This window comes from Balearica regulorum, chromosome 2 (genome assembly GCF_011004875.1).
Source record: "Balearica regulorum gibbericeps isolate bBalReg1 chromosome 2, bBalReg1.pri, whole genome shotgun sequence".
NCBI lineage: Eukaryota > Metazoa > Chordata > Aves > Gruiformes > Gruidae > Balearica > Balearica regulorum.
Window position 1 is genome coordinate 132375792 of NC_046185.1, and position 23714 is coordinate 132399505.

General features: G+C 38.0%; 1 protein-coding gene across 12 annotated transcripts in view; it reads left to right on the forward strand.

The window, feature by feature from the left end:
* Nucleotides 1-23714, forward strand: part of OSBPL3 (oxysterol binding protein like 3) — a 91850-nt gene that overhangs the window by 35670 nt on the left and 32466 nt on the right. For 10 of the 12 annotated variants that reach the window (XR_012834106.1, XM_075745984.1, XM_075745980.1 and 7 more), the window contains 9 exons: nucleotides 6960-7202; nucleotides 15942-16061; nucleotides 16259-16312; nucleotides 16521-16634; nucleotides 17420-17590; nucleotides 20515-20641; nucleotides 21485-21588; nucleotides 21737-21829; nucleotides 22429-22585. Coding sequence is in view for 11 of the 12 variants with exons in the window: in XM_075745984.1 (XP_075602099.1) it covers nucleotides 7110-7202; nucleotides 15942-16061; nucleotides 16259-16312; nucleotides 16521-16634; nucleotides 17420-17590; nucleotides 20515-20641; nucleotides 21485-21588; nucleotides 21737-21829; nucleotides 22429-22585 (1033 nt within the window). In the remaining variant the exon portion in view is untranslated. Of the gene's footprint in view, nucleotides 1-552; nucleotides 676-6959; nucleotides 7203-15941; nucleotides 16062-16258; nucleotides 16313-16520; nucleotides 16635-17419; nucleotides 17591-20514; nucleotides 20642-21484; nucleotides 21589-21736; nucleotides 21830-22428; nucleotides 22586-23714 lie in introns of all 12 variants that reach the window. The other 2 variants (XM_075745983.1, XM_075745990.1) reach the window with 2 other exon arrangements.

The following is a 23714-nucleotide window of genomic DNA, read 5'->3' on the forward strand; positions in this document are numbered from 1 at the left end:
CAAGACACATATGGCAATTCCAGTGTATCATAGAAAAACAGATATGAGAGGGGGACCCTAGGTTTTTTGATTGGTTTTGTTGGTTGGTTGTGGGTTTTTTTTAGAAAGTAGATGATGCTAAAGTGTAAAAAATATAACTCCATATCAAAGAGGACAAAGCAGGTTTGTTGGATGCTGCCACTCTTTAGTGAACATGTCTAGCTTTCCTGCATGAGATAAAGGATCTCTGTGTTGTTTACTGTTCATACATACCCCGTGATGTATTTCTTCAGAATTTGGTGGGGATCATTCCTGGGCTGCCAAGACTCTTCTGGTAGTCCTATTAGCTGTTCTACCTGAAACCACAGGTGATTGGTTTGGGGTTTCTTTCTCCATAGTTAAACTATGTCAGCTGGTTTAATAAAATATATTGCTTGATATCATCCTTGATAGATTTATGCATCTCACAGCATTATGCAGCTTATCAGGTCACAAAGAGACAGTCCGATTTGAAGTTACATGGATGCCTTCAGTGACTTGACAGGAAAGTGATGGTGTTTTTTTCATGTGCAGGCAGTGCTGTCTTAAGATCTTGAATTACTACGTGCTGGCAGACTGACAGATATTTCCACAAGAAGGCACTGACTTCCAGAACTAACATTGTGCCTATCAAAACCAAATTTAGGAAAACAAACGGTGTGTATTTCAGTAACATTTTTAGCAGTAACAAGTGCAGTTTTAAAAAGGAATAAGCCTTGGGGCATAGTGGAGTGTCTTTGTTTTAGTGAACAAAGCAAAGCTTTAAATAGTAACAGATAGCAGAAAAATGAAAGGCAACCAAGCTCGTGCCAACACTCTGATGGTAATGTTTCCACTCATACCAACTTTGGGACATTATCACTAACAGATGGGCCTTCCCAAGGTTTTTAGTACAGGCTGGAAAATGATACCATGTGCTTGTTACTTTCCTTACTGAAAATGGTAATAAGCCTTTCTCTCTTTTCTATTGCCTGATCATCCTGTGCCTTTTCACTTGTAAGGTCTTCTGGAGATTTGCACTTAGAGTGCAAACAGGCCCACTGCTTCTTTTGTTATTTGAGCACAGGGAGGGCTATCAACCGCTGCGTGCAGTGTATGTGCTCCTAGTGTAGGATTTGATCGCAGCTCAGTAGCTGTTACTTTCTGTTCAACCCTCTTAACAGGGAGACTGTGGACCCCTCTGTTACTGGGTCACAAACTGGTTCCTGTGGTGCTGCAGCTTCTGACTTCTCAGTCGAGTGTGTAAGTCACACTGAGTTGGAAGGGGGCATGTGGGACCCCAACTCAGTCCGGCAGCTCAAGCTGGAGAGCCCTTGGGCACGGCCCTTTCTGAAAGGGGTAGGGGGAGAAGGAGATTTACTAATAATTTAGGACCTTGCTGTGAGCTAGGTCAGTCCTATTAGTTATGATTCTCAATTGTGATTAAAAGTTGGGTGGAAAAGGTGATATGAGAGCTGACTAATTACTGTAATAATACAACCATTACTGCATGTATTTTCTGTATCGCTAGTCACCAAGTTTTTTTAACATATCTGTCTAGACTATATACCCAGGAAGCTTTTTTTCATACAAGTGTAATCTATCACAGATCTCCTGGCGGGGTGGAAACAGTGTCAAGATTACACATTTAAAATGAATCATGTTGCATGCAGTATTGTAGCCAGTTTCTATGGTGGATGTGAGGGAAAGTTGATATATAACTATACGCTTATATTTCAGGATGCCGATTGACCTATTTCTAAATTTATACAAGATTTTTCTAATATAAGGATTGACTTATTCGCCCCAAGGATTAGTGAAACAGCAGATATTTGCTTTGCTTCAGGAGAGCCTGACTAGACTTGACGTTGAAGCATGTTCTTCTTTGGATGTCTGTCTTGAGATGTATTCTACTGGATTGTTTCTGGGTTTTTGTTTTGATTATTTGTTTTCTATACATTGGAACTTACAGGATTTTCTTTCATCGAGTGATTTACATTATGTATGAAAAGTAATCTGGTGTTAAATGCAGGATGTTTGTCTAGCTTTTTCCCTTTCCCACTTCTGTATCTCTCTTGGTTAGACAATTAAGAGAGTTTCGTTTGAACTAAATTTTCCTCTTTTGGGTCACTGAAATAGCATTATTTAATTACTGCAATAGTCTCCTTAAGGAGGTGGGCTAGATGAAACTAACCGTTTCTTTCCATCACAGACTATTTCAGAGAGTAGTATGTGTCCATGGCTAATGAAAGCATCTGCTCAGCAGAGGTTGTGATTTGGCCAATGTCTAGAGAGAGCACCTGTCTGGTGGAAGGCAGTTCTGAAATCCTTCCTGTTATTGTTAGTCTTCCTAAGGTGTTTGAACTTTTGCTTTCAAAGATAGTTTTAATAACTTAGTTGTTTTAAATTATTTTATGTTTGTTTCTGCAAGTTTTCTTTTGTAAAGAGAATAGCTAGCAACAGGACGGTATTTGTGAGCTTTGTCCTTCAATAGTACGAATCTTAGGGTAATTCAGGAACAGCAAATGTCTGCCTTGAAAAGACATCTCCAATAGTTGTATATGGCATATCTGTAGTCTATAAATAATTCTTTCCTTTTTTGAGCCGGATGAGACACTGGGATAGATTAAAGCCGACAATTTGAAGCATAACAGAGAAAGCTATGAAAGCAATACTTGGAAAAGACATTGTTTATCCAGGTGGACGTGAGTGAATGTAACTTAATTATTTAACAATAGCTACAGAGCAAAGGTTTCAGCATGGATTCTTTTTTAATTCTGTGAAAGTCACTCAAGGTTGCTTGCAACTCTGATTTGGATTGCTCAGTCCTGTGCTTGCTGTGTCCATATGACTCTCATCAGGCTTTCTGTTTTTCCTATTCTTCTATCCACAAAACCTTAATTGACTACAGTTATAGAATGAGATGTACGCTTCCAGTTTTGCTGCTCAAAATCTCTCTTCAGTGTTCTTTCACTGCTGAATCAGCTCTGAAGCAGCTGTTAAGGCTTTATTTTACTTCCAGAGCTATAACAAAAATAATTGCCTAATGTTGGCTTTTTACTGCAGTTTTCCTTTTTTTCTTTTTTCCTGAATTTCTGCTTTTCTTTTTTTGTGAGATGTAGAAAAACTTGGATTTTGCTGTAAGCTTATTGCTTTGAGAGTTGAAAGATGAATTGTGATACTGAGAGACTGCTTTGAACCCATGCAATTTTAAAGGTTTAAGGACAACTTGGGATGGTACTTTTTAAAAAAAATAGATCTTCCTGTTGTACACATTAGCTTTGATTGATGTAGAATGATAAGGCTCTTAATAAGAGATGATAAGTAGAGATAAGTGCAGTTTATGGGTTTAAGATGTAGTAGCTCTAAATAATATTTGATACTCATGTATTCTTAATTCTTTAAAATGCACCTGGTGAGGTCATTTGCAAAAGTACTCTTGGCCTCCTTTTGCTGCTGTTGACTTGATAGCGAAGAATTAGGCCAATACTTAGCACTTGTGAAAATACCTGTCCTAAATTTATTTGAATTTACCTCAGCCTCACACCTTTAATTTGTCTTTTTGGAGTATACCAAAGTAAGTGGCACTGTGTGCTGCAGAGGAAAGGTGGGAGCAAACATAGTTCTGAGGGTGTCCTGTGGCATGGGGAGGACCAAAATGTATTGGACCTGAACAAATTGGATCATGATGCCTCAAAACATAATTTTCAGCTGCAATCTTAGCTTAGCATAATACTGATTCTTATGTCTGCTTTAAAGTTGTAATTGCTCTTGTACCTGGTAGCCTTAAGTTTCACAGGTAATATAAAATATCAGTAGCCCTAGAGAGGCCCAGTCACTGCTGCTGGCAGCCAGAATATGAGTCAGTTTGGGATGCAGGATCAGTGTTTTCACACTTTTCTGGAAGATTAAGTGGGTTATTGTTGAAGGGCAACCACAGTTTTCTTTTTTTTCCTGAACTTGAAGAGAATTTTAAAAAAGGAGCACAAAGTAGTTGCTGGAGCGTGCAGCAGTTTTCACAGATGAGTTGGGGCCATGTTCATTATTCACATACACTTTCATGCTCAAATCTGGAAGTCTCAAGGTAATAAGTTAAATTACTAGGAAATGCCAATGCAGTAATGATAAAACACTTTGGAGAGAAGGCACATTTTGCTCCTGCCTTCTTCAGCACTGGTAACAAAAGCCTTTTCTTCATGCCATATAATAAATTAATTTGAAGGAATAAAGGAAAATTCAAAAGCCTGGTTTTGGAAGTAGACTGACAAAATACTTGAGGTGCCCTCTGTCAGATTTACCCCTCCTGTCTCCTGCCCCTCGTTTAAGTACCTCTGTTTAGGTGGCTGAGTCACCTTCAGCTCATTTGAATTCTGGAAAAGTGCCCGTCTCTCTCTATCCTTTTGATTCCAAAAGGACAAATGACATTGTCATAGGAGATCTTAAGTACTTAGTTAGGTGGCATAAGTCTGTGTCTAGATGACATCAATGTTAGCAAGTAGAGCAGTGCAGTAAAAGTGGACATCTGCAGTCAGTCAAAGGTGAGGACCCAACATCTACACTAGGATGGGACTATTCAGGACTACCTCTAGTCTGGTGCCGTGGACTCAATGCTTTAAGCACTGGATGCACGCCTGGAGTATATTTCATCCAAAAGAGATCTGGTTGCCATGCTCCCAGACTGCCCTGCAGTGCAAGCCTAAATGTAGCAAGGGGTGGGTGGGTGGAGGGAACTGGAGATTTGTAGCAGGAATGGCCTTCTGCTCTGTCCTAAGATGCTAATGTAGCCACACCTTAATTTCATTTAGACTCCTCCACACCAAAAACACGGTGATAGAAATACTCTTCTGATTATATGGCTTCTTTTTGTGCTTTTGTCCATGAAAACTCCATTTTTTTTCAGCTACCTGACACATCCAGGACATCACAACCATGGTGCTGTGTTCAAACAGGCAAAGGGCATTGTATGACTTAAATCTAGTGTGTCCTGGAGATACACTCTCAAGGTTCTGATGACAGCAACTTTCAGTGCATTTTGCTGCAAATTGGAGCCTGTTTCTTGCCATGAACTCTGCCAATTTTTGCCAAACTGGCAGATAGTCACCAATGAAAGCCAAATGATAAAGTGCTCATTTTGAACATGGAGCAGCAAAGAGGGCAGGCGAACTGAGGCACTGAGCGAACAGTGTGCCAAAAAAATAAAGCACTTGCTGCAGGGTACTTCCAAGGGGGGGTCTGGGCGATGAGTTTGCAGGAAGCATGTTTCTGTTCCTGTTGTATTTGACCTCTGCTTGTTAATTGAGATGTTATTGTTAAACTCTTTTACTAAATGCAACAAAAGCAAGAAAAATATACTGTATATTTCACAGTTAAACACCTGCATGAAGGTTTAGATAAATCTAAACCTGTGAAAAGTACTAGTCCTTAATGAAATGTCACACAAATTTATCTTCTGGATAGGAAGCCGCTATATCTTCTCCAAAAAGCACTATTCCTAATCTCAGTAGTAATTTTAGTGTGCTAGACCCAGGTCAGACCTTGCTATCGCATTGCTGTGCTGTTTTGGTTTCCTTAGGCTCTTGCATTGTGCTCACGGGCTTTGAACCCATCTGATGGTTCCTGGAAATAGTTGCCAAACTGACTGGCCAGTGAAAGAGCCTCAGCAGAGCTCGCTTTCTTACCTAAATTTTGGAGACTGGGGCTGTTTTATTACTGTTGCTGAGCATAGATTTGCTCTGAGAGTGACCGAGTATTTCTAAGGGGGTAAGGTAAATGCCGTGAAGAGAGACATTGTTTCAGGAGAAAAGAGGGCATCTTGGTTGAAGTGTTACAGCAAACTATATTGCCAAAGAGGCGCTGTAGATTGAAAAAGGTCTTTGTTCAGAAGTTGGATGCTTCAGGCTACAGCGGTAGGGAGAGAGATTTTCTGCAGCATACTGTTGCATTCATCAGGTGTTTTACTAAGGATCTGAAAATGCTGCTTCTCTCAGAAAGGGTTTTTAAGCCTTTTCAAGAAAAAATAAATGGCAAACTTCAATAACCAGTGAGCCCAGTTCAGGAGTGTTCTAACAGTGCAAGCGAGGGGATTTGTGAAATAGTGTCTGCCTGTTTCAGCAATGAAATTTCATTTCTCTCTGTGGAAACTTCCTTACCTTCCTCAGTGGTGGTTCTTGCAGTCTTCCCAGTGTGCAAATTCCTTGCCTAAGACAATAAAATCTGAAGTGATACACAATTCATAAAGCTCCTCTGCCACCCCAAGTTTTGGAAAGCATCACCCTTTTGTTATGTCCTCTATTTGTTTTTTTAAAAAACAAAACAAAACATGCAGTTACCATGACAACTCTTGCCCACACTGGAAATCCATTATTGGGAGTTTCTGGCATGGATTTTATTTGCATATGCTACAAACAGCACTGTTATTAAACACATCGTTAATTATTCTTCCAGTCCCTGACGTAGACAGCTGGTGTGACAATAGTTACAACTTTCTGATTCTAGGTAATAGTGGTTATGCACAGCTCTATGCAGCTGAGTTTGCATGCACTTATGTATTGCTCTCTTAGAGACTTATTTTTTCTTTCCTTAGAACCTGAAGTTGTGCTTACTTGTTTAAATTATCAAGGAACTTGGAAAAAGAGATAATTTTTGGGTTATTCACCATCCTTTTTGTGAGACATTTTATTAGATGTTTTCTTCTCATTTTGAGGGTGTTTTGGTTCTTTTATATAGATATTTATTATACTGTGTGTGTCTTTATTAGTCTTTTGTTTTGATTATTATTTTAGATCTTTAAAAAGATGCTTGATACTGTACTTTGTCCTCTGAATAAATAGTTGCAATTAGCATCACTTGCTTGTGGCTTATATTACCAAAGGCTTTATTGTGATTTCATGATGAGTGCTACAGGATGGCAGTAAGAGATGGCATCTGACAACTTGGCTTTTTGCTTTTCTCCTCCCTTTTAGGAATTTCCATGGGAAGTAGATCATGCCACTGGACTGCATTTGGGTAGAGGATGAGTTCTGCCTTTCTCGCAGGAGTCTTCCAACACATTTTCTAAATTACCTTTTAATGGTGTTCTAAGTGAGCTTATGTGAAACAGATGGTATTGGATCATGAGTGAAGAAAAAAGCTTTGGTGTGTCCCAGAAAATGTTGTCTCCTTCAAGAAGTACTAGTAGCTGCTCCTCCAAACAGGGAAGTCGACAGGTAATGCAAACTTTTTTTATCCAAGCTGAAAGCATTACTAAGATTGACTATTACTTTTGCCCTTGAATATTGGCAAAAAATCTCTTCAACTCTGTTGTCCTATTGCTTGCTTGTTTTATTTCATCATGACTGTTTTCTTTTTTTGTTGGTAGCAGCATCTTGTTTTGAGTCAAATGCAGTAAACAGACATTACTGAATAGCAGGCATTTGTAAAACTGGAATGCTAAAGGTGAATTTGAATTCCTAACACATTGTATGTATGGTGTCTTTATAGTGAAATATTGCTGCTGTAGCAGCTTGGTCTCAGTGGTTTGATCCTGAAATCCCAAATCTTACGGGGATGATACCATTGTTCTGGTAGAATATTGTGTAACTGCTCTGCTTATTTCAAGTTTCTGGGGAAAGGTGTGCGTACATGTGTGAAAGAATGCATTTTTCTGAAACTTGACATAGGGCCTCTTTGACAATGAAAAAGTACCTGTGAATGCCTGTGTGTGCTGTTTGTTGCTGTAGAACTGTAGTTAACAAAATAAATATTTGTGTAATGTGATGCATCTAGGTGCCTAATGCAAAGGATAGTTTGTTTTCTTTAAACCTTACAGTTTTAAAAAACATGTCTATGTGTGTTTGCACCTGACTAGACTGCTGAAGACAGCTTTTATTTCTGGACAAGAAATGTTGACCTGCAGCCAGACTGAGAATTAAGCTTAAACACACAATCCATGCTTGCAAAACCATAAGTGATATGCTCAATATAAACTTTTATTTGTACAGATGCTGTCTTAGTGGAGCTCTTGAAGCTGCCTCAGATTGAAATTTTAATTGGAACTGAGCATCCCAGTCCCCCAAAAGCTTTGGAGACCTCAGCTGTGTTTTGAAATAGCACCTGCTTTTCTGGGACTTCTGACCCTGTACATACAATTGGCAAGGCAGACAAATCTCTGAACAATTTATGCCTTTAAAAGTGCTGCGCTTGTAAGAAATGCTGTGCCTTTCTAGTATACTGAGCAAAGATATCCTTGCTTTTGGGATGTCTTTTTTGTTTTCCTGCAACATTATTTTTTATATCCTCGGTATGAGATTGCCTTTAAAAAGTGTAATTTAAAACATTTGCTATTGTTTATTTCAACAGTTCATGTCTATCAAGTGTTATCACGTAGTATTTAAATAATAAGATTTACATGAGCGTGACTAAATCCACTGATGTGTTACACAGCTGGTATAAGCAACCATACTTATGCAGAAGCAATTTCTGCAAGAACCTCACTTACTGTCATTTAACATGGTCAAATCTGTTGGCTAGCTCAGGCTTTTGATATCATTATTAGCAGGTCCCATTTCTTATCCATTTTGTTCTCACCTGCTGTCTTGGGAGAAAAGGAATGATTCAGTAAAGTTTAATGTCATCTTGTCAATCCCCAATTTTTTTAGTCTTCCATCCTTTTACAAAAATGCAAGGTGTGCCTGGCCAAGGTGAGAGATGCAACTTAGTGTTTTCTTTGTATTCCTGGTACATCCATGCTCATTCATTATAGTCAGACAGACGGTAAATTGCTTCATACACCTATGAGGTCAAGCTAAATGGAGGTATAAAGTAGGTTGTTTCCCAATGTATATTGAAGAGCAATACAATTGATAGTGCTTCGTGATAATATGGGGCATGGTGATAAATATCTCCACTTTGATCAATGTTTCAGTATTAATTTTTTCATGGTCAGTCATTGCAATACCGAGTAAGTAACAGTACACTTTTGCATCTGGGGAACCTACATGGGTTGACTGATTGTCCATGTTTTCAGGGGGTGGTAATGATAGCAGCAAGCCCACAGAAGTTGCGGAGTTTGTGTGACTTATGCTGGGAGATGATCACTAAGCAGGACTAAAAGCTCTGCTTGCTTGCTTTTTCTATATAGTTTGAAAATTTACAAACACTTTTTTTTCAGAAATTACACTTTTTTTTTTTTAAGGTTCCACTGGTCTTTCTGATATTTTTATTTTTAAATAGGGACTTCTATGTGCAAGGGATACCTTAATACTTTGTTTCCTTCTTTACCAGGTACAGTAACTTTCTAGCTTATCCTATAACTTCGTTTGCATTTGCTAAAGTGATCTAGAGGTCTTCCTTCAAAGCAGTGAAATTTAGCAAGGAAAAAAAAGAAGTTAATTCTAAATTACAGTTTCTTTCAGCATCATCAGTATTTATGTGCATGGCTGTGTATTGCTGTTCCTTCCTTAATTTCCTGATGTTCTTGGTGTTTTACCTGTGTCTATTTTCACACTGAAGTTGTTCTGCAGTTTACAGAACAAACTGTTTTGCTGGGGAAAACAAAGATTTTAAATATCCTGTGCAGTATGGACTCTGCATATTTACTTGAAAATAACTTCTGTGGGACATTTTCCCTTTTTTTTTTAAATTTGTTTGTTCATTATAGTTTGTGATGGTAGCATTTTTCAGTGAATGTTTTGTTAGATATACTCTTCTGTGCTACATTTGCAAAGAGGGATCTTTAGGTCTAACAGAGGCAGTACTCTGCACTTACTGGCCTGGACACAGCTGTGCTTTGGGTGAGGAATGGATATCTTATCCTTGCTCTGATCTTGTAGGTTATAAAGATCTTTACCTTGCTAGGTAGACCCATTCTTTAGTGGCGTAAACTGTATAGTATAGCATATATTGTAAAATCACAATTGTCGGTCTGTGCAGTGAGGATGTTGAGATCTCTCGTGTCCTGTCTCTTTGCTCCCCCCTTTCCACAGAGGATTTCTTGTCGCACCTGATCAAGTAGTTTTGTTTATATCATTAATTGCTTCTTTTCTCACTCAGCCTCTTGTATTGGTAAATTGGAGCTTTGCAGTCTGTCCCTACTAATATCTACCTTCTCAGGGCTGACAAGACCAGGGATGAGTGATGCTACTGTCTGACAGTTATTTAATTTGCCCTTTTCATCTGTATGTTTAAATGACAGTGCTTTAGGTGTTCTATTAAGAAAACAGCAACAATCTAAAGTTCTATAAATCTGTTAAAAATCCCCTAATCTAAAAAGTAACACAGTATTTTGGTGTGGGTTTCTTTTTTTTTTTTTTGCAAAGCCCTGGTAGAAGAGTATAATGTAACACTGTTACTGATACTTTTTTATTATATAGTATCATGAAATTTTAAATAATTTTGCCATATGCTGTGAAGATTGGGGAGTTAAATGCTATGATTTTTATATTCTTTCTTTCTTCTTCCAGCTCCATGCAGGGCTTCTTATTCCTCCTTGCACCTCTCTCAAGGGACCTTGAGAGCTAGGCTCGTTGCTTGCAGGTTAATGACAGATCTGCCAGACAGGTGCTTTCCTCTGTGCTGCTGATCTGACACAGCAGTTCTTTTAATCTGATTAAGTAGAAAGAAATTCTGAAGCGCTCAGGGGAAGGGACCTGGACAGTTCACTTGTTTTTTCCCCAAAAATAGTGGGATATGAGGTTTGAATCTCTCCGATTTCCTACGCACAGACTCCGTTGCCAGTACATACTAGCACCAAGCAATAAGCTACCTGAGATTGGGATATGGAACCCCCATAGTACAAGGCTGCTGTGCCTGCTAAAATTTAGTTATTGCTCCCCACAGAGCAATGTATGTCAGTGGTGCAGAGCACAGAGTCTTGTGATGCAGAAGATGTGCTAAAAAAAAAGAGTTGACTTAAGCAGGGCCGCAGAACTTGGAGGGGCCTACTCCTTCCTTTGCTAGCTTGGTGCCCTTTTTCTGCAGATCCAACAAATTTGCAGCATGAACTGAAGACACAAACAGTTAATCCTGTTCTGCTAAGTTCACCTTCACTTTGAAGGTCCATAGCAGGTTGGAGGCTACTGCCACATCCCACCTTTCTGCTTTTCTCTGCCCCTCTCCTTCAGTCATGGAAAGGGATCTCTTCCACAAAGCCATAACTCAAACTGTGTTTTGTGAGGAAGGAGAACATCTTTAAATTTAAATTGACCTGTGAGCAAAAGAAGATATATTGTGGTAGTTATTTTTAAATCTAATTTGTTAACTAACCTTTAAAATAGATTCAGTAGGGAAAAGCTTTGTCAGGAGAGCTGCTCAAAAAAACTCATGTTCTCAAAAAGAAAATTAAATCATTTCTGCCAATTTTATGAACCGTAACAAATGCTTTAGTTGCAGCTGATGCCAACCCTTATCCTCCACAAAACGGGTTTCTATTTTTGGCACTTTAAAATATTCGGTACAACTGACTGCATTTTACACTGGAAGAAAGTCTGGCACTGTCATCTGTTCCGTTCAGGGAGCTGCAAGTGCAAGCATTGGTCTGAGAGCTGTTCAAACTCATTACCTCCTGCTTTCTCCTGAAATAATTCGCCTTGAGCAGCTGTATGGTACAGAATATTGCAGGAAATGAGGAGGCTTTTGTTTCATTAAATAAAGAAAATTACTACAGTTACCTTATGACAGACTTATCTCTGAAGACTGAAGTGTATGTTGGTTTTTTTTTTGTTTTTTTTTCTCAGCCACAGCACAGGTATAGGCCAACTAGCAACTCCAGGGTGAATTTTCAGTGCTGATCTGAAATGAGCACCTCTGGACCCAAGAAAAGTAAAGAGTATGTTCCTCCCTCAGCCTCGAGTGACATTTCTGCCTGGGCAGCATGCTATTGGCCCATAATGGTACAAAATCTTTTGTAGTGTCATAATCTCCAGGCACTACCAATCTGGACATCAGGCTTATGCTGGAATTGTTAATGTCATTCAGCTGGGAGTTTTGGTTGTTTGGGGTTTTTTTTTGGGGGTGGTGGTGGTGGGTTTTTTGGGTTTTTTGTTTTTGTTTTTTTAATTTAGCACTGTGGTTTGGGGTATCTCTTTCAGTTCCCTGTTATGGGATAAAAATCAGCAAAATGGAGCATGATCTGAATACTTCCAGTAGCTTTCAGGAAATCCTGTATCTCCAGTTTGCTCCTCTGCTGTTTCAGACAGATGAGAACAGATGATAACTGACCAGCCTGATTCATTTGCCTTCATTTTGGAGAGTAAGCAGTTTTCTTTTGCTTCTGCAGCTGCTCCCAGCAGTAGCCAACTGATGCTTTTTCCTCATCAAATGAGGTGTCAGATCTCTTGCAAAACAAAATACTGATCAAGATCCCGTAGGGTCTGGGTCAAGAGTGAACAGATCCAAAGCCCGTCACAGCAGCAGTGTTTTGAAAAACGTGACAGTTTGGGAGTTCAGATGGGAAAGGTTGCATTCTTCTGGATGGATGGATGGATGTGGAAGAGGACCAGTTGCACCTTCCATGTATCCAGCAGGTCCCTGTCCTGTTAGTTCTCTGAGATATTCTTTGCCTTTCCTTGGATAGCTTAGTTGATTAACTAGTCTTGTGCTTTTAAAAGGATCCATTTGTAATGCAACTAAGATACCTTTACATAAAGTTTGCAATTGAAGTGTAAAGTTCCCAGGGCAGAAATGAGGGTAGCAGACTTGCCTTCACCACCTGAGATTTGGCAGGCCGTCGGGCCTGCTTGATGGGAAGAAGTGCTCCCACTTAAGCTTTTCTTCCCATTTTCACACTTTTTAATTGTGAAGGCACTTTCTTGGCTGCCTCACTGACCTGAAGAACAGTGAGAAATGTGGCTTTCCTGCAGGAACGTGGGAGACACCTTGTGTCTGAACTGCAGGAGAGGCCCAGACAAAATTGGAATTGTAATGCCGGCCAGGGTTTGCTCTGTATTTAAAAGTTTGACCAAAACTATTGACACCGTGTATATTCCAGGTGGGTGTAATTGGCTAGGCTATTTCTCAGCTGCTTCCTTTCTCTTCACCTCATATGTCCAATGTACTATTGGTCTGTCTCACTTCAAGAGTCCCTTTCTTTCTAAACTTACCCGTACAGAAAAGGTGAATCTGGATTCTTGGGTTTCTTATGATTGTGCTCGAATTTCTGCTTGTCTCCTGCAAGCAGACCACTCTATCAACCCTATACAGTGTTTAAGCTAAACCAAAGTCTGTGAGAACTTGATCCCAAGTTCAATAAAGTTGTTTCATTAGGTGTAACCCTAGCATATTGAAAAAGATCTACTGTTCACAAGTCTTGACTGCTATCAGTTTAACTCTTAGTGGAAAAGTTATGTGTTTGGGTACTGCAGTTTAATATATTTTGGCAAAGGCAAGGGAAATAGCTTACTTGGTAATAAGCAAAACAGCTTTTAAGCTTTTCTGGTGTTAGTTTTTAATTAGAATTATCTCTCACTAGTTCCATCAGGTTTCTCACTTTTAAAAAACATTTACCTTTATCCATTTCCCCAATTTGAAATTGGGTAATGTTGGGATTATTTTTTTATATTGGCTCATTTAGTCGATCATGTTTTCTGAAGAGATGTGATTTTTATCTACACGTGGACATTTAAGCAGCAGTAAGTTCAGCTGTTAGTTAATGTAAATTGTAGCAGTACACTATATTTGATGATATTTAAAGAGGCTGCTCACTGTCATCATAACAGTCCCAATCCTTGTGATTATATAAAGGTTAATAAATAATTAACAGGAAAAAGAAATCCAAGACCACTACAGAAAGCATGTAGTGGCCTAATATTTACATTTATGGCAAAAGAGGTAGTAGAACATCTTTTCTCTTTGGCTTTCAAGGTTATAGACTGGAATGTTTGTCAAAAAAACTGAAGTCCTTAATTGTGGAGGCTTAGACCTGCCTTTGCACTTGCTAGCTGCAGTTTGACAGCTATTCAAGCTCTAGCTAACTATCCTTGCATGGGCACCGTCTGGCGCTCTGCTTCATTCTCTGCCAGCTTCACCCCGTGAAAGACCAGTGCTGTCGGTCTCTAGCCTGCGCTGCTGTGGCTGGTGTTGGGCTGATGTGCTGGACACAGCCCAGGAGGCCACCTGCTCTCCCTTCAGCCCACTGACTCGTCGTATCCATGAGTAACTTCTCTCTTTCACTGATCTGATATCATAGTCATTTACCCCAAAGCAGGAAAGGGTTCATGATTATTGAGAACTTTAAGTGAGTCTCAAAGCAGTAAAAATAATAATAATAAAAAAAAGAACGTGGAGTGTAACTTCTAGTTTTCAGTAGGAAAAATATTATTTCATGGTTGTCGGTTAGAAATAATGGTATCTAAGCAGCTGTCAAAATATCTCTCAAACTGGAGGAAGTAAAGAAGCTATTTGTTACAAAACTGACAAGGATAAAACCCAAACCTGTAGGGGCACAAAATGTGTGCCGTGATGACAATTTTGGTTAGGACAACTGCAGCTTTCACTCACCTTCAGGTAGCAGAACATCCGTGGGCGGTCTGTAGGGTGTTGAATGATGGGAGCTGCTCAGCCCCACATTTCTGCTGCTTGCAGCCCATTGTGTTGTGAGTGCTGACAGAGTGAACTCAAGCCAGGGAAGCAGAGCAGCTTTCCAGTTTGTTCCATAAAGTGCAGTGCAAGGAAAAGAATAACAAAATAGTGGAGTGCCGCCAGTAACGTGGTGGAATAAGAGATCATGCTCCTTAAGCTGTTTAACGAATGTCTTTTTGAAGATGATTCACTGTTACGTCTTGTTACTCAAGAGCACATTACATGATGTAATTTTTTTTTCTAGGGGTGAATTTTAAGGATTCTGGAGACGGATACATGAGCACAACTATTGCTCTTGCTGATTTTGTTTCATTTTTGTTTTAAAGCTTTGAGTCAGTGAAGTTCTTTTTGGGAATACTTCCCTATGTGTCTTACAGGGAGAACCACAAATACTTACCTACCTAGTATAGTTCTGTTTTCTCCAGACTGTTTCATATGAGTCCTTTTTTGTCATTAAATTCTATATGTTAACATATTCTTTGTCTTTCTCAAATATATGAGGCTAGTACTAGCCATGCCATTTCCTGTCAGTTGTTCATAATTCTAGATCTATCAAGTCCTATGGTAGCTGGCAATAAATAATTCATGAGATGTCTGATCAGAAATCTTGAAACACCTATTACATTGTCATTAGCACTATTCCATAAATAAGAACTTTAAAAATACTGAGAGATTTATTTCTTCTGTGTTATGTTGCTGCAGGGTTTTATGCTTAAGAGTTCCTGAGAGCAAAAAAGGAGAGATCCTCTTTTAATTAGAGGTGTATCTGATGAAGGATGGTTTTAATTTTTCTTGTACTCTCCCTTTATGTCATGTTCCTCATACTATTTGAGTTACGTCCTTGGCTTTTCCACTTGTTTTTATTTAATTTTATTATTTCTGTTTCACGAAGGCTGCAATTCACACCAAACACAAAGCCTTGAGTTACTGAATATGGGCAAAAGAGTTTTATAGAAAAGGTTTTCATTTGCAGTGTCTTTTATTTCAGCTTCATAAACTACAAAACATATCCTTTTAGCATAGACTTTCTTCATGTGATGGCAAAAGGTTTTTTAATGTAAATTGTGACTAGGTTGTGGCTATATACTGTGTGTATGTATGTACAGAAAAATATATGTATAAAATTCTGGTAAGCACATACATTCAATGAAGGATGGTGTCGTAAAAATAAAGTTTTGTTTAGTTTGTATTGTTTCTGTCAAAGTAAAAAATAATCTTGTCTCTTGGAAGATAAATAACAAAATGTAAAGATGGATCAAAGGTTAGATTTCAACATCATTATGTTGTTTGTTTGTTTTTTTTTTTACTTATAGCCTTCTTTGTCTTGAATCTCTCTTAACAACTCTGTTCTTTGGAAGAAATAAGATCTACATTTGTATTTTCTGCTTAAGCAGGACAGCTGGGAAATTGTAGAAGGACTCCGGGGAGCAATGAATTGTACCCAGGAGCCACAGAAGCAGGAGGGCTGCTTGCTGAAAAAGAGGAAATGGCCTTTGAAGGGCTGGCACAAGGTAGGAAAGGAATGTGTACCTGAAAGCCTGATGCTATGCGAGTGGGACTTTCTTGGGGTGGTGTTGTGGCAAAAAGGTTACATAAGAACAGAGGAAGTGTTCTCCAAAGAAATATGGGGGGAAGTTGTGGTAGTGGTTTTTCTGGGGGGAGGTTTTAGGGGTGCTTTGTTTTTAATTCTCTGCATTTTTGGTTACAGAGATACTTCTTTTTGGACAGAGGGATTTTGAAGTATTCTAAATGCCAAGCTGATGTAAGTGATCTGAAACCCTTTAAGGCCATTATGAGGTAACAACACTATTTTATCCAAAATAACAATAATTCTGTGTTGTTGGCAATGGGAAATAGAGTTTCAGCAGTTCTAAACAATTGGTTGAAGGGGGGAAGTGATGGTTTCAGCAGGTAATATCTATCCTTTTGCTTTATTCTGGAGTGATTGTATTATTTTTAATTTTTTGCAGATAGAGAGAGGGAAGCTTCATGGCTGCATTGATGTTGGACTTTCTGTCATGTCTGTAAAGAAATCAACAAAATGTATAGATTTGGATACGGAAGAGCAGATATACCATCTGAAGGTAGGTCTTCAAGATTGTTATAACCTTGCTCCCAAAATAACATTAGCTGTATATGATGGAGACTTTTTAATAGTAGGAGGTCTGTTAGTTACACTGCTAACTTACTTTTTAGTCTCAGCAGACTGGTTTACACTTTATAACTTCAGAGACCTTATTGTACTGTTCCAGAGTCAGTAACCCTGTTCAGAATAGAAACTTGGAAGATGCCTCATGTTTAGCAGCACTCTTTTCATCCAGCACTTTTTTCAGCAAAGGGTATGCGCTTGTTGCACAAGTGCTTTTATTTTCAGTAGTTGTATCTTGCTCTTTGTCTTATCTATAGGAAGTATTTTTCACAGTCAAATATGTAGAATTATCTATCCTTGTGGAATAAATTGTTTTAAAATACATCACCAAAATAAAATTTTGATTAGTGTTTACTTGAACCATGGCTAAACCTTAAAAATTACAATTAAGAAATGAAAAATGAAATGAGTTGTTGTGGGTTTGGGTTTTGGTTTGTTTGGTTGTTTTTTTTTTCCCATCTAGAAGTTGCTAAGTATTGTGTTCTGCCTTGGAAGTCATAACTATACTAATTGAAGTTTTTATTTTTACTGACTTCATCCTGTGATTATTTTTCTGTCATGCTTAAGCTCACACAGTATGCATTTTAGTAGCAGCATTGTTAGAAAAACTTTCCTGATATTTTGCCAATAAAGATGAGGCAGACTAGCTGTCTAGTGAGGTCAAAATTTCATGTTAGTGATTTTGAATGTGAATGTTATACAATCTGAAATTTTGTGTAGGTGAAATCTCAGGAGCTGTTTGATGAATGGGTAGCAAAACTTCGTCATCACAGAATGTACCGTCAGAACGAAATCTCCATGTTTCCTCATGACGTCAATAATCTTTTATTCCCTGTGTCTACTACTGCGGACTCTGTCCCTGGTTTCTGTGATTCTACTCCGGGTAGAAAGGTAACAGTTATGAATTATAAATAATGAGCTTTCATTGGGGATTAAATTAGTTTGATTTGTGTTTATTAAGTAAAGACCATAATGGAAGTTGTTGATGGGGCTTAAGTTATGATATAAAATGTCAAGAGGAAAATGATATTATTTATTGATTTACTCCTAAGCAGTTTTCTCTATGATGCTGTTACATTTTATATTATTGTCTCATTGTTTTAATGCAGCAAATTATATTTTCGTGATGACTTTTAAAACCACATATTGAGTCCTGTGCCTGAACACAACCTCTGTGCCTTCAGGAGTCTGCACATTGACTGGCTGACACTCACCCAAAGAAGCTCTTCTGCTCCAGTTTAGAACCACTGATCTCTTTTGAGAATAATATCTTATTTAGCAATACTGTGTTACTTACTATAACTGAAATGTGTCTCTGTTTCTGTCAACTCCAGAGCGTCTCCTAAGCAGCAGTCACCTCTTTGTTATCCTCCTGTCTAAGGTTTTCTTTTTCCCTGGCTATATTGCTGTATGATCTGAGTGGGCTTGTTCCCCAATACCTGCAGTTCATCACTTTGGTGGGACTATCCTGGAACTGAGTATGAGTTTTACCAAACAGAAACATGTGCCTGAACAGCTTTTTGCTAGCTGTTGAGAGGGAGGGGATCTGTGCGAGCAGGCAGCTGAAAGAACAGTAGCTCACCCTGCGGTAACTGGGCTGTTCTGTCTGCATGCTTTCTGTGGTGCCAGAACCTCTGTGGCTCTGACAGCCTGCTCTTCTGAGGCTGTGTTTGCAAGGAAATGGCAAACCTCTTGTGGCCATTTGATTCTTTTTTTGCCAGAAGATAGCAGGGATAGAGGGTGAGAAGAATATTGAGGGCAATAGTGGAACATTGCAAAGCCTGTGATATCTCTATGCCTGTGCTCTCAAGTTAAAATAAATAAATAAATAAATCTATGTGGCTAGCATATCTAAGATCTATGCTCACTGTCAGGAAACTAACCATTTCTTCTTTGGCATGAAAGACTTTAATTCACTTCTAATTTATTAATCCAGATTTGCACTGCAAAGAAGCCCTACTTATTTTCATGTGAAAAATAGAAGGGGATAGTTCTTAAGCTGCAGTTAATCACCTTAGCTCTGCTGAAGCTAAATGGAAGTTTGCCAATTTACACCGGCCCTAGCTTGATGTTAGTTGATATCAATCCAGCAGTTAGGTTATTTTGAGAAAAATATATTGAGTGAACTTTGCATTGCATTTTATTTGCTTTTATAAACACCTGGTCAGTTTTCACATCTGGGGTTTTTTTGTTGCTTTTGGGAGGTGGGTTGATGTATCTACATATGTTTATGTAGAATGCTTGGACTCTAAAGCTTAGCCGTGCTGATCAAAAGCAAAACTCTGCTAACTGGAGCTATACAAACTCTCTCTTGCCTGTTTCTTGGTAATGCCTACATCCTTCTTCCCTCCTGCTTGTGCCCCTCATATACATGAATTCTGGAAAAGTTGCTTATATGATATAGACTTCTGAAGTGATAAATGTGGGATTTGTTCACTAAATGCCAATATAATTCCTTCTCTTTAAATTCAGTTTATTTGCGCTTTTAAAGGTGCTGGGATTATTATTTGGGTATACATACACAGGTGACTAAAGCTCATACAGCTTTTTGTAGGAATAAACCAGCTGAACTAGATAGATTAATTTAAAAATAAGTGTGCTTATTGATGCTTACAACTATTGTTTACTGAGTATATAAATTGAAATAGTACTGAATGACATCACTTGGATAGTGCATTTTATTTTATTCTGCAACTCAAGTTGGATCATTTATTGTAAATTTAAAAAGACTAACTAAGAAAACAGCAACTGACTGAGATGTAGATAATGTTTCCTATGAATAGATTTAAAATTAGCATTACCTGAGTTTTGATATAAGGTGAGCAGGAGCTAACAAAGTTTAAGTGTATGCTTTAGAGAAGAGACAATTTAATCAGCTTTTCTCATAACCAGTAAAGTGGTCATGTAATGGCACTTAAGATGAAACATTTTAAAACTAATTTTAAACAAGATGTTGACAAAGCATGTAATTTGTGCAACTTCCTGACATAGATAATGTTGAAGATGAAAGGTTTAGTAAGTTCTAAAAATAATAAGGCATTTGAATGGCTAGTAATTGTAGTTACATTAGAGAAGAAAACAGCATTACAGGCCACAATCAACTGGTAGTAGTATTGAGCAGAAATTTCTTCCCATTGGAAACTATTTAATTATACTGCTCAATTAGCTCTTACACAGAATTTCCAGCATCTCCTGAAGCATCTGATAGTTGGCACTGCAGAAAATGAGATAAGTTTGAAAATTATTACTGAGATGTTATAAAAGGGTATTATTTGCCCGGATGAGGTGTATAGTCACACATATATTAAGGCCTGCCAAGCCAAATCCATGCTAAAGTCATCTAACCTTGAGTAACATTTTTAAATAACTTCTACTAGATCTTGCTTTCTTCACTGAAAAATAGCTTTAACAAATATGTGCATGTTACATTTAAGTTACTTTTGGGGCTTCTTTGGGGAGCATGGAGAAGGAATGGAACGTCCAACTTTGGTCTTGTTCAGATATGGTGCTTTAATTGTGTTGAGTGGACTTAACTGATGCAGAACTTTGCCCTTCCTCGAAATTTAGTTTTCAGCAAATTTTTATGGTTTCTTTAGTACTTCCACTGCTCATGGACAGCAGTTGTGTTAGATGTCCTGACATTACGCTCAATGACTGTACACAGAGTGTAGTTCATACACTTTTTTCCTCTCTGTGTTATTGATGCCTTTGGTCCTTGTCCCTGATCATGGACCTCAACAGTTGGTTGTAAAAATTTGTGCATACAACATCAAAATATTGTTTGTTAATTATTCACTTGCTCTTCTTTGGAACAGGCAGGCAGCTTGACCAAACAGAATTCATTGTCAACTGGAGGTAACTTGTCATTTTCCTTTTCGAGTAATGACTCCAGGATTTCATCTTGGCTACAGTCTTCTGAAGATATGGAAAAATGCTCAAGAGGTAATGATATTTGAGGGAAGTTGAAAGTAGCCTAATATTTCCTCTAGTTTTTCTTTGGCAATGAGAGTACTACACTGTAAGTAGTCATTACAGTTAGAGTTTTCTCTGAAACTGGAGGGAGGGGTAGTTGTTTAACTGGTTGCTTGCTTGTTTTCAAAAGGACTAGTGATTTTGGATGTTGAGGTATCAATTGTGGGCACCTCTTCAAGGAACTTGTATGCATTTCAGTACATTTTCTTTTATATATGAACATTACTTTCAGTAGTAAGATCCAAACTTTCTTAAGCTGAGTATTCAAAAAAGGGAAGCATCCAAAATCTAATAATTTAAAAAGCACTAAATCTTTATACTTCAAAGTCACCTTCTGCTTTCATGCTTTCCTAAGAGCATGAAGACCTTTCTCACGTTGGTAGTGTCTGTTTGATACTTACTTAGTAAAGTTCTACCCACCAGTGAATTTTGGCTCTAATGTAGAGGAGCTTCATCTCTAGCTCTGAATGTACAATTCAGTCTTGATGCCTATGGCATGGTTACCCTCACCATGAGGAGCTCTGACTAGTTCCAAACTGCACAAAGTGTCACATTATTCTCATTTTTCTGCAGCCAGCTAGGATAAAATATCATGATCATCATACACACCATATAGATGCATTTCAGTATTTTGAATTTGAACTTGAAGATGGAAGGATAGAAGCTTTTTATCCAGTCATCTAATAATATGCTTTTAGTCAATGATTAACTTATACTAGTGACAATCAAAATAAGGCTAACCTACAAAGTAAAAAAAATTTGAGTGTGTCTGTTACTTTAGGGCAACTGAAAATATTCTCTTGTTCAAAACAGACCTCTCCAACTGTCACACATATTTACTGGAAATGAACCAGCTGTTACAGAGCATGGATGTTCTTCACAGGACATATTCAGCGCCTGCTATAAATGCTATGCAGGTTTGTTGTTTAAAAAACAAAACAAAAAAAAGTTTTCTCTTGCAATTTCAAAAACCAACCCCAAATCCTAAAGGATCAAAGTATTTCTTCTTAGCTCTGCTAGTTTTATGTCAATCTGTATTATTTTTGTCCTGTGTATTGTTAAAAGGTTGGACCTTTTGAAAGTCCAAAGAAGGAAAAGAGAACACACAGGAGGTGGCGATCCAGAGTTGTTGGGAAAGAGGCTAAAGGAACGTTACAGGTAACTTCAGTCCTTTCAGTGCCCATCTTTCTCCAAATCTTAGTTATTGATCACTTGGTGTAACCAGTTTAGGAAATATGAACCTTTTCTAAGTAGTGGCCTGTGCTAGGTCATTTGAAGCAGTAATATATCACAAATATGTTGTCATTGATAGCTGCAATAGGATCTGCACTGTTACCTTCAGGAGACTGCCTATGTTTTTTACCATTGTTTTCGGTCTGCCTCCAATTTGAGGGGTTGCAGTGTTGGATTTTCTTTATCAGTACGGATATTTGCAAATTCTCCAGGTAGTTTTGTACACATTTGCATCCAAAGACCGTAGATTAGATACTTGTAAGTGGGGAAAAAATAGATAGCATATGCTACAGCTCTCAATGGCCTTGTTTCTTGGAGTTTTGCCAAATCTCCAGTTATGGTATCTTGGGCAAAGTTGTATCTATGGTTTCATTTGCCAGGTGTCATCCATTCCAAGCCTATTGGTAGTTGACAGTAGTTTTTCCATTTTTGGTGTCTCCAACATGTAACCCAGGTGGGTACAATAAAACAAAATTTTCTTTACACTTTGTAAAAAACATCACAAATGGCTCTCCTCCTTACAGGTGCCTTCAGTATTTTCTGCTCCTATGAGACTGCATGCTTCCAATCCTAACTTATCTACAATAGATTTTGTAGAGGAGAAAAATTATTCTGATGGCTCTGAAACATCATCAGAATTTACTAAAATGCAAGAGGACTTATGTCACATTGCACATAAAGGTAAATGAAATTGTCTTTCATATGTGGTTTTCTAGAATCACAATTTAAATAATTATGTGACTTCTGAGAATGCTTCCTGTTTAGTGTTTAGAAAAAAAGCAGAAAATGCCCTCCATTCCTTTAAGTCCCTTGAGGAATCGCAAATGTTGATATCTTGAGTCACTCAAAATGGCTTAATCATCACATTTTCTTTTTTTTTTTTTTTTATTTAATAAAGGACATCCCTTTGATCTATGTGCTAAAAACCTAGATTGCATTTTTTTGCCAAAGGCAAAAATCCTAAAATCAATTGCTGTAAACACAACAGCAGATTTATTGTCTTTTGTGTTTCAATGCACATGCATATGTGTGTATACGAGCACATGTATGTTTGTATCTTGTGTGCTTCACTGTATTTCAGAGTCAACATTTGTTGGTGATGCAAGGGTTGCTATGGTAGTAACCTATTTTTAGTGAATACAGAAGAGTAAACTCATGTACAGCAGCCAGAGGGGCAGCTTGACTAGAAATGTTTCTTCTCTGAGTCATTTTTCATTAGCAGTGCTTTGCTCCATCACCCTTGCACCAGAAATATTTATTGTTTAAGTGATCTTGGTGAGGAAGGCACTTAAGCATTTATAGCTGAAAGACTTCTGGAAGTATTGACTCTGACCTCTTTTGCAGAAGATAATGGTTGATGTTATCAATAAGCATTCTTTGCTTGTTTTTCCCCTCTGGTGCTGATATATCTTGATTCCATTACATAAGGAATGTATCTTAGTAGTAAACTTTATAAAAAGTCAATTATAGTCAAAAATTATGTATGTTTTCTAAAAAGAGAAAAGAAGGGAGGGTGGGGTGCAGTTGGAAAAGTTGCTATTAAGCAGAGCAAAGAAATCACCTATTCAAGATCATCTTACCTGAAATGTCCATGTCAGAAATGTTCGTTAGATTGACCCATGCATTCAAGGGGACAATTGACTTGGTACTATTTAATACTGTATTGTTTTATTAAGAGTACAAAGAATTTTTTTCCGAAGTTACTATATACCATTCCCCTTCCAAAAATGGTAGTGAAGAAAACTTTTGATTTAGCTTTTGATACAAATTAAATAAAATGTAACATTAGTACTTTAGGATGTAATAATTC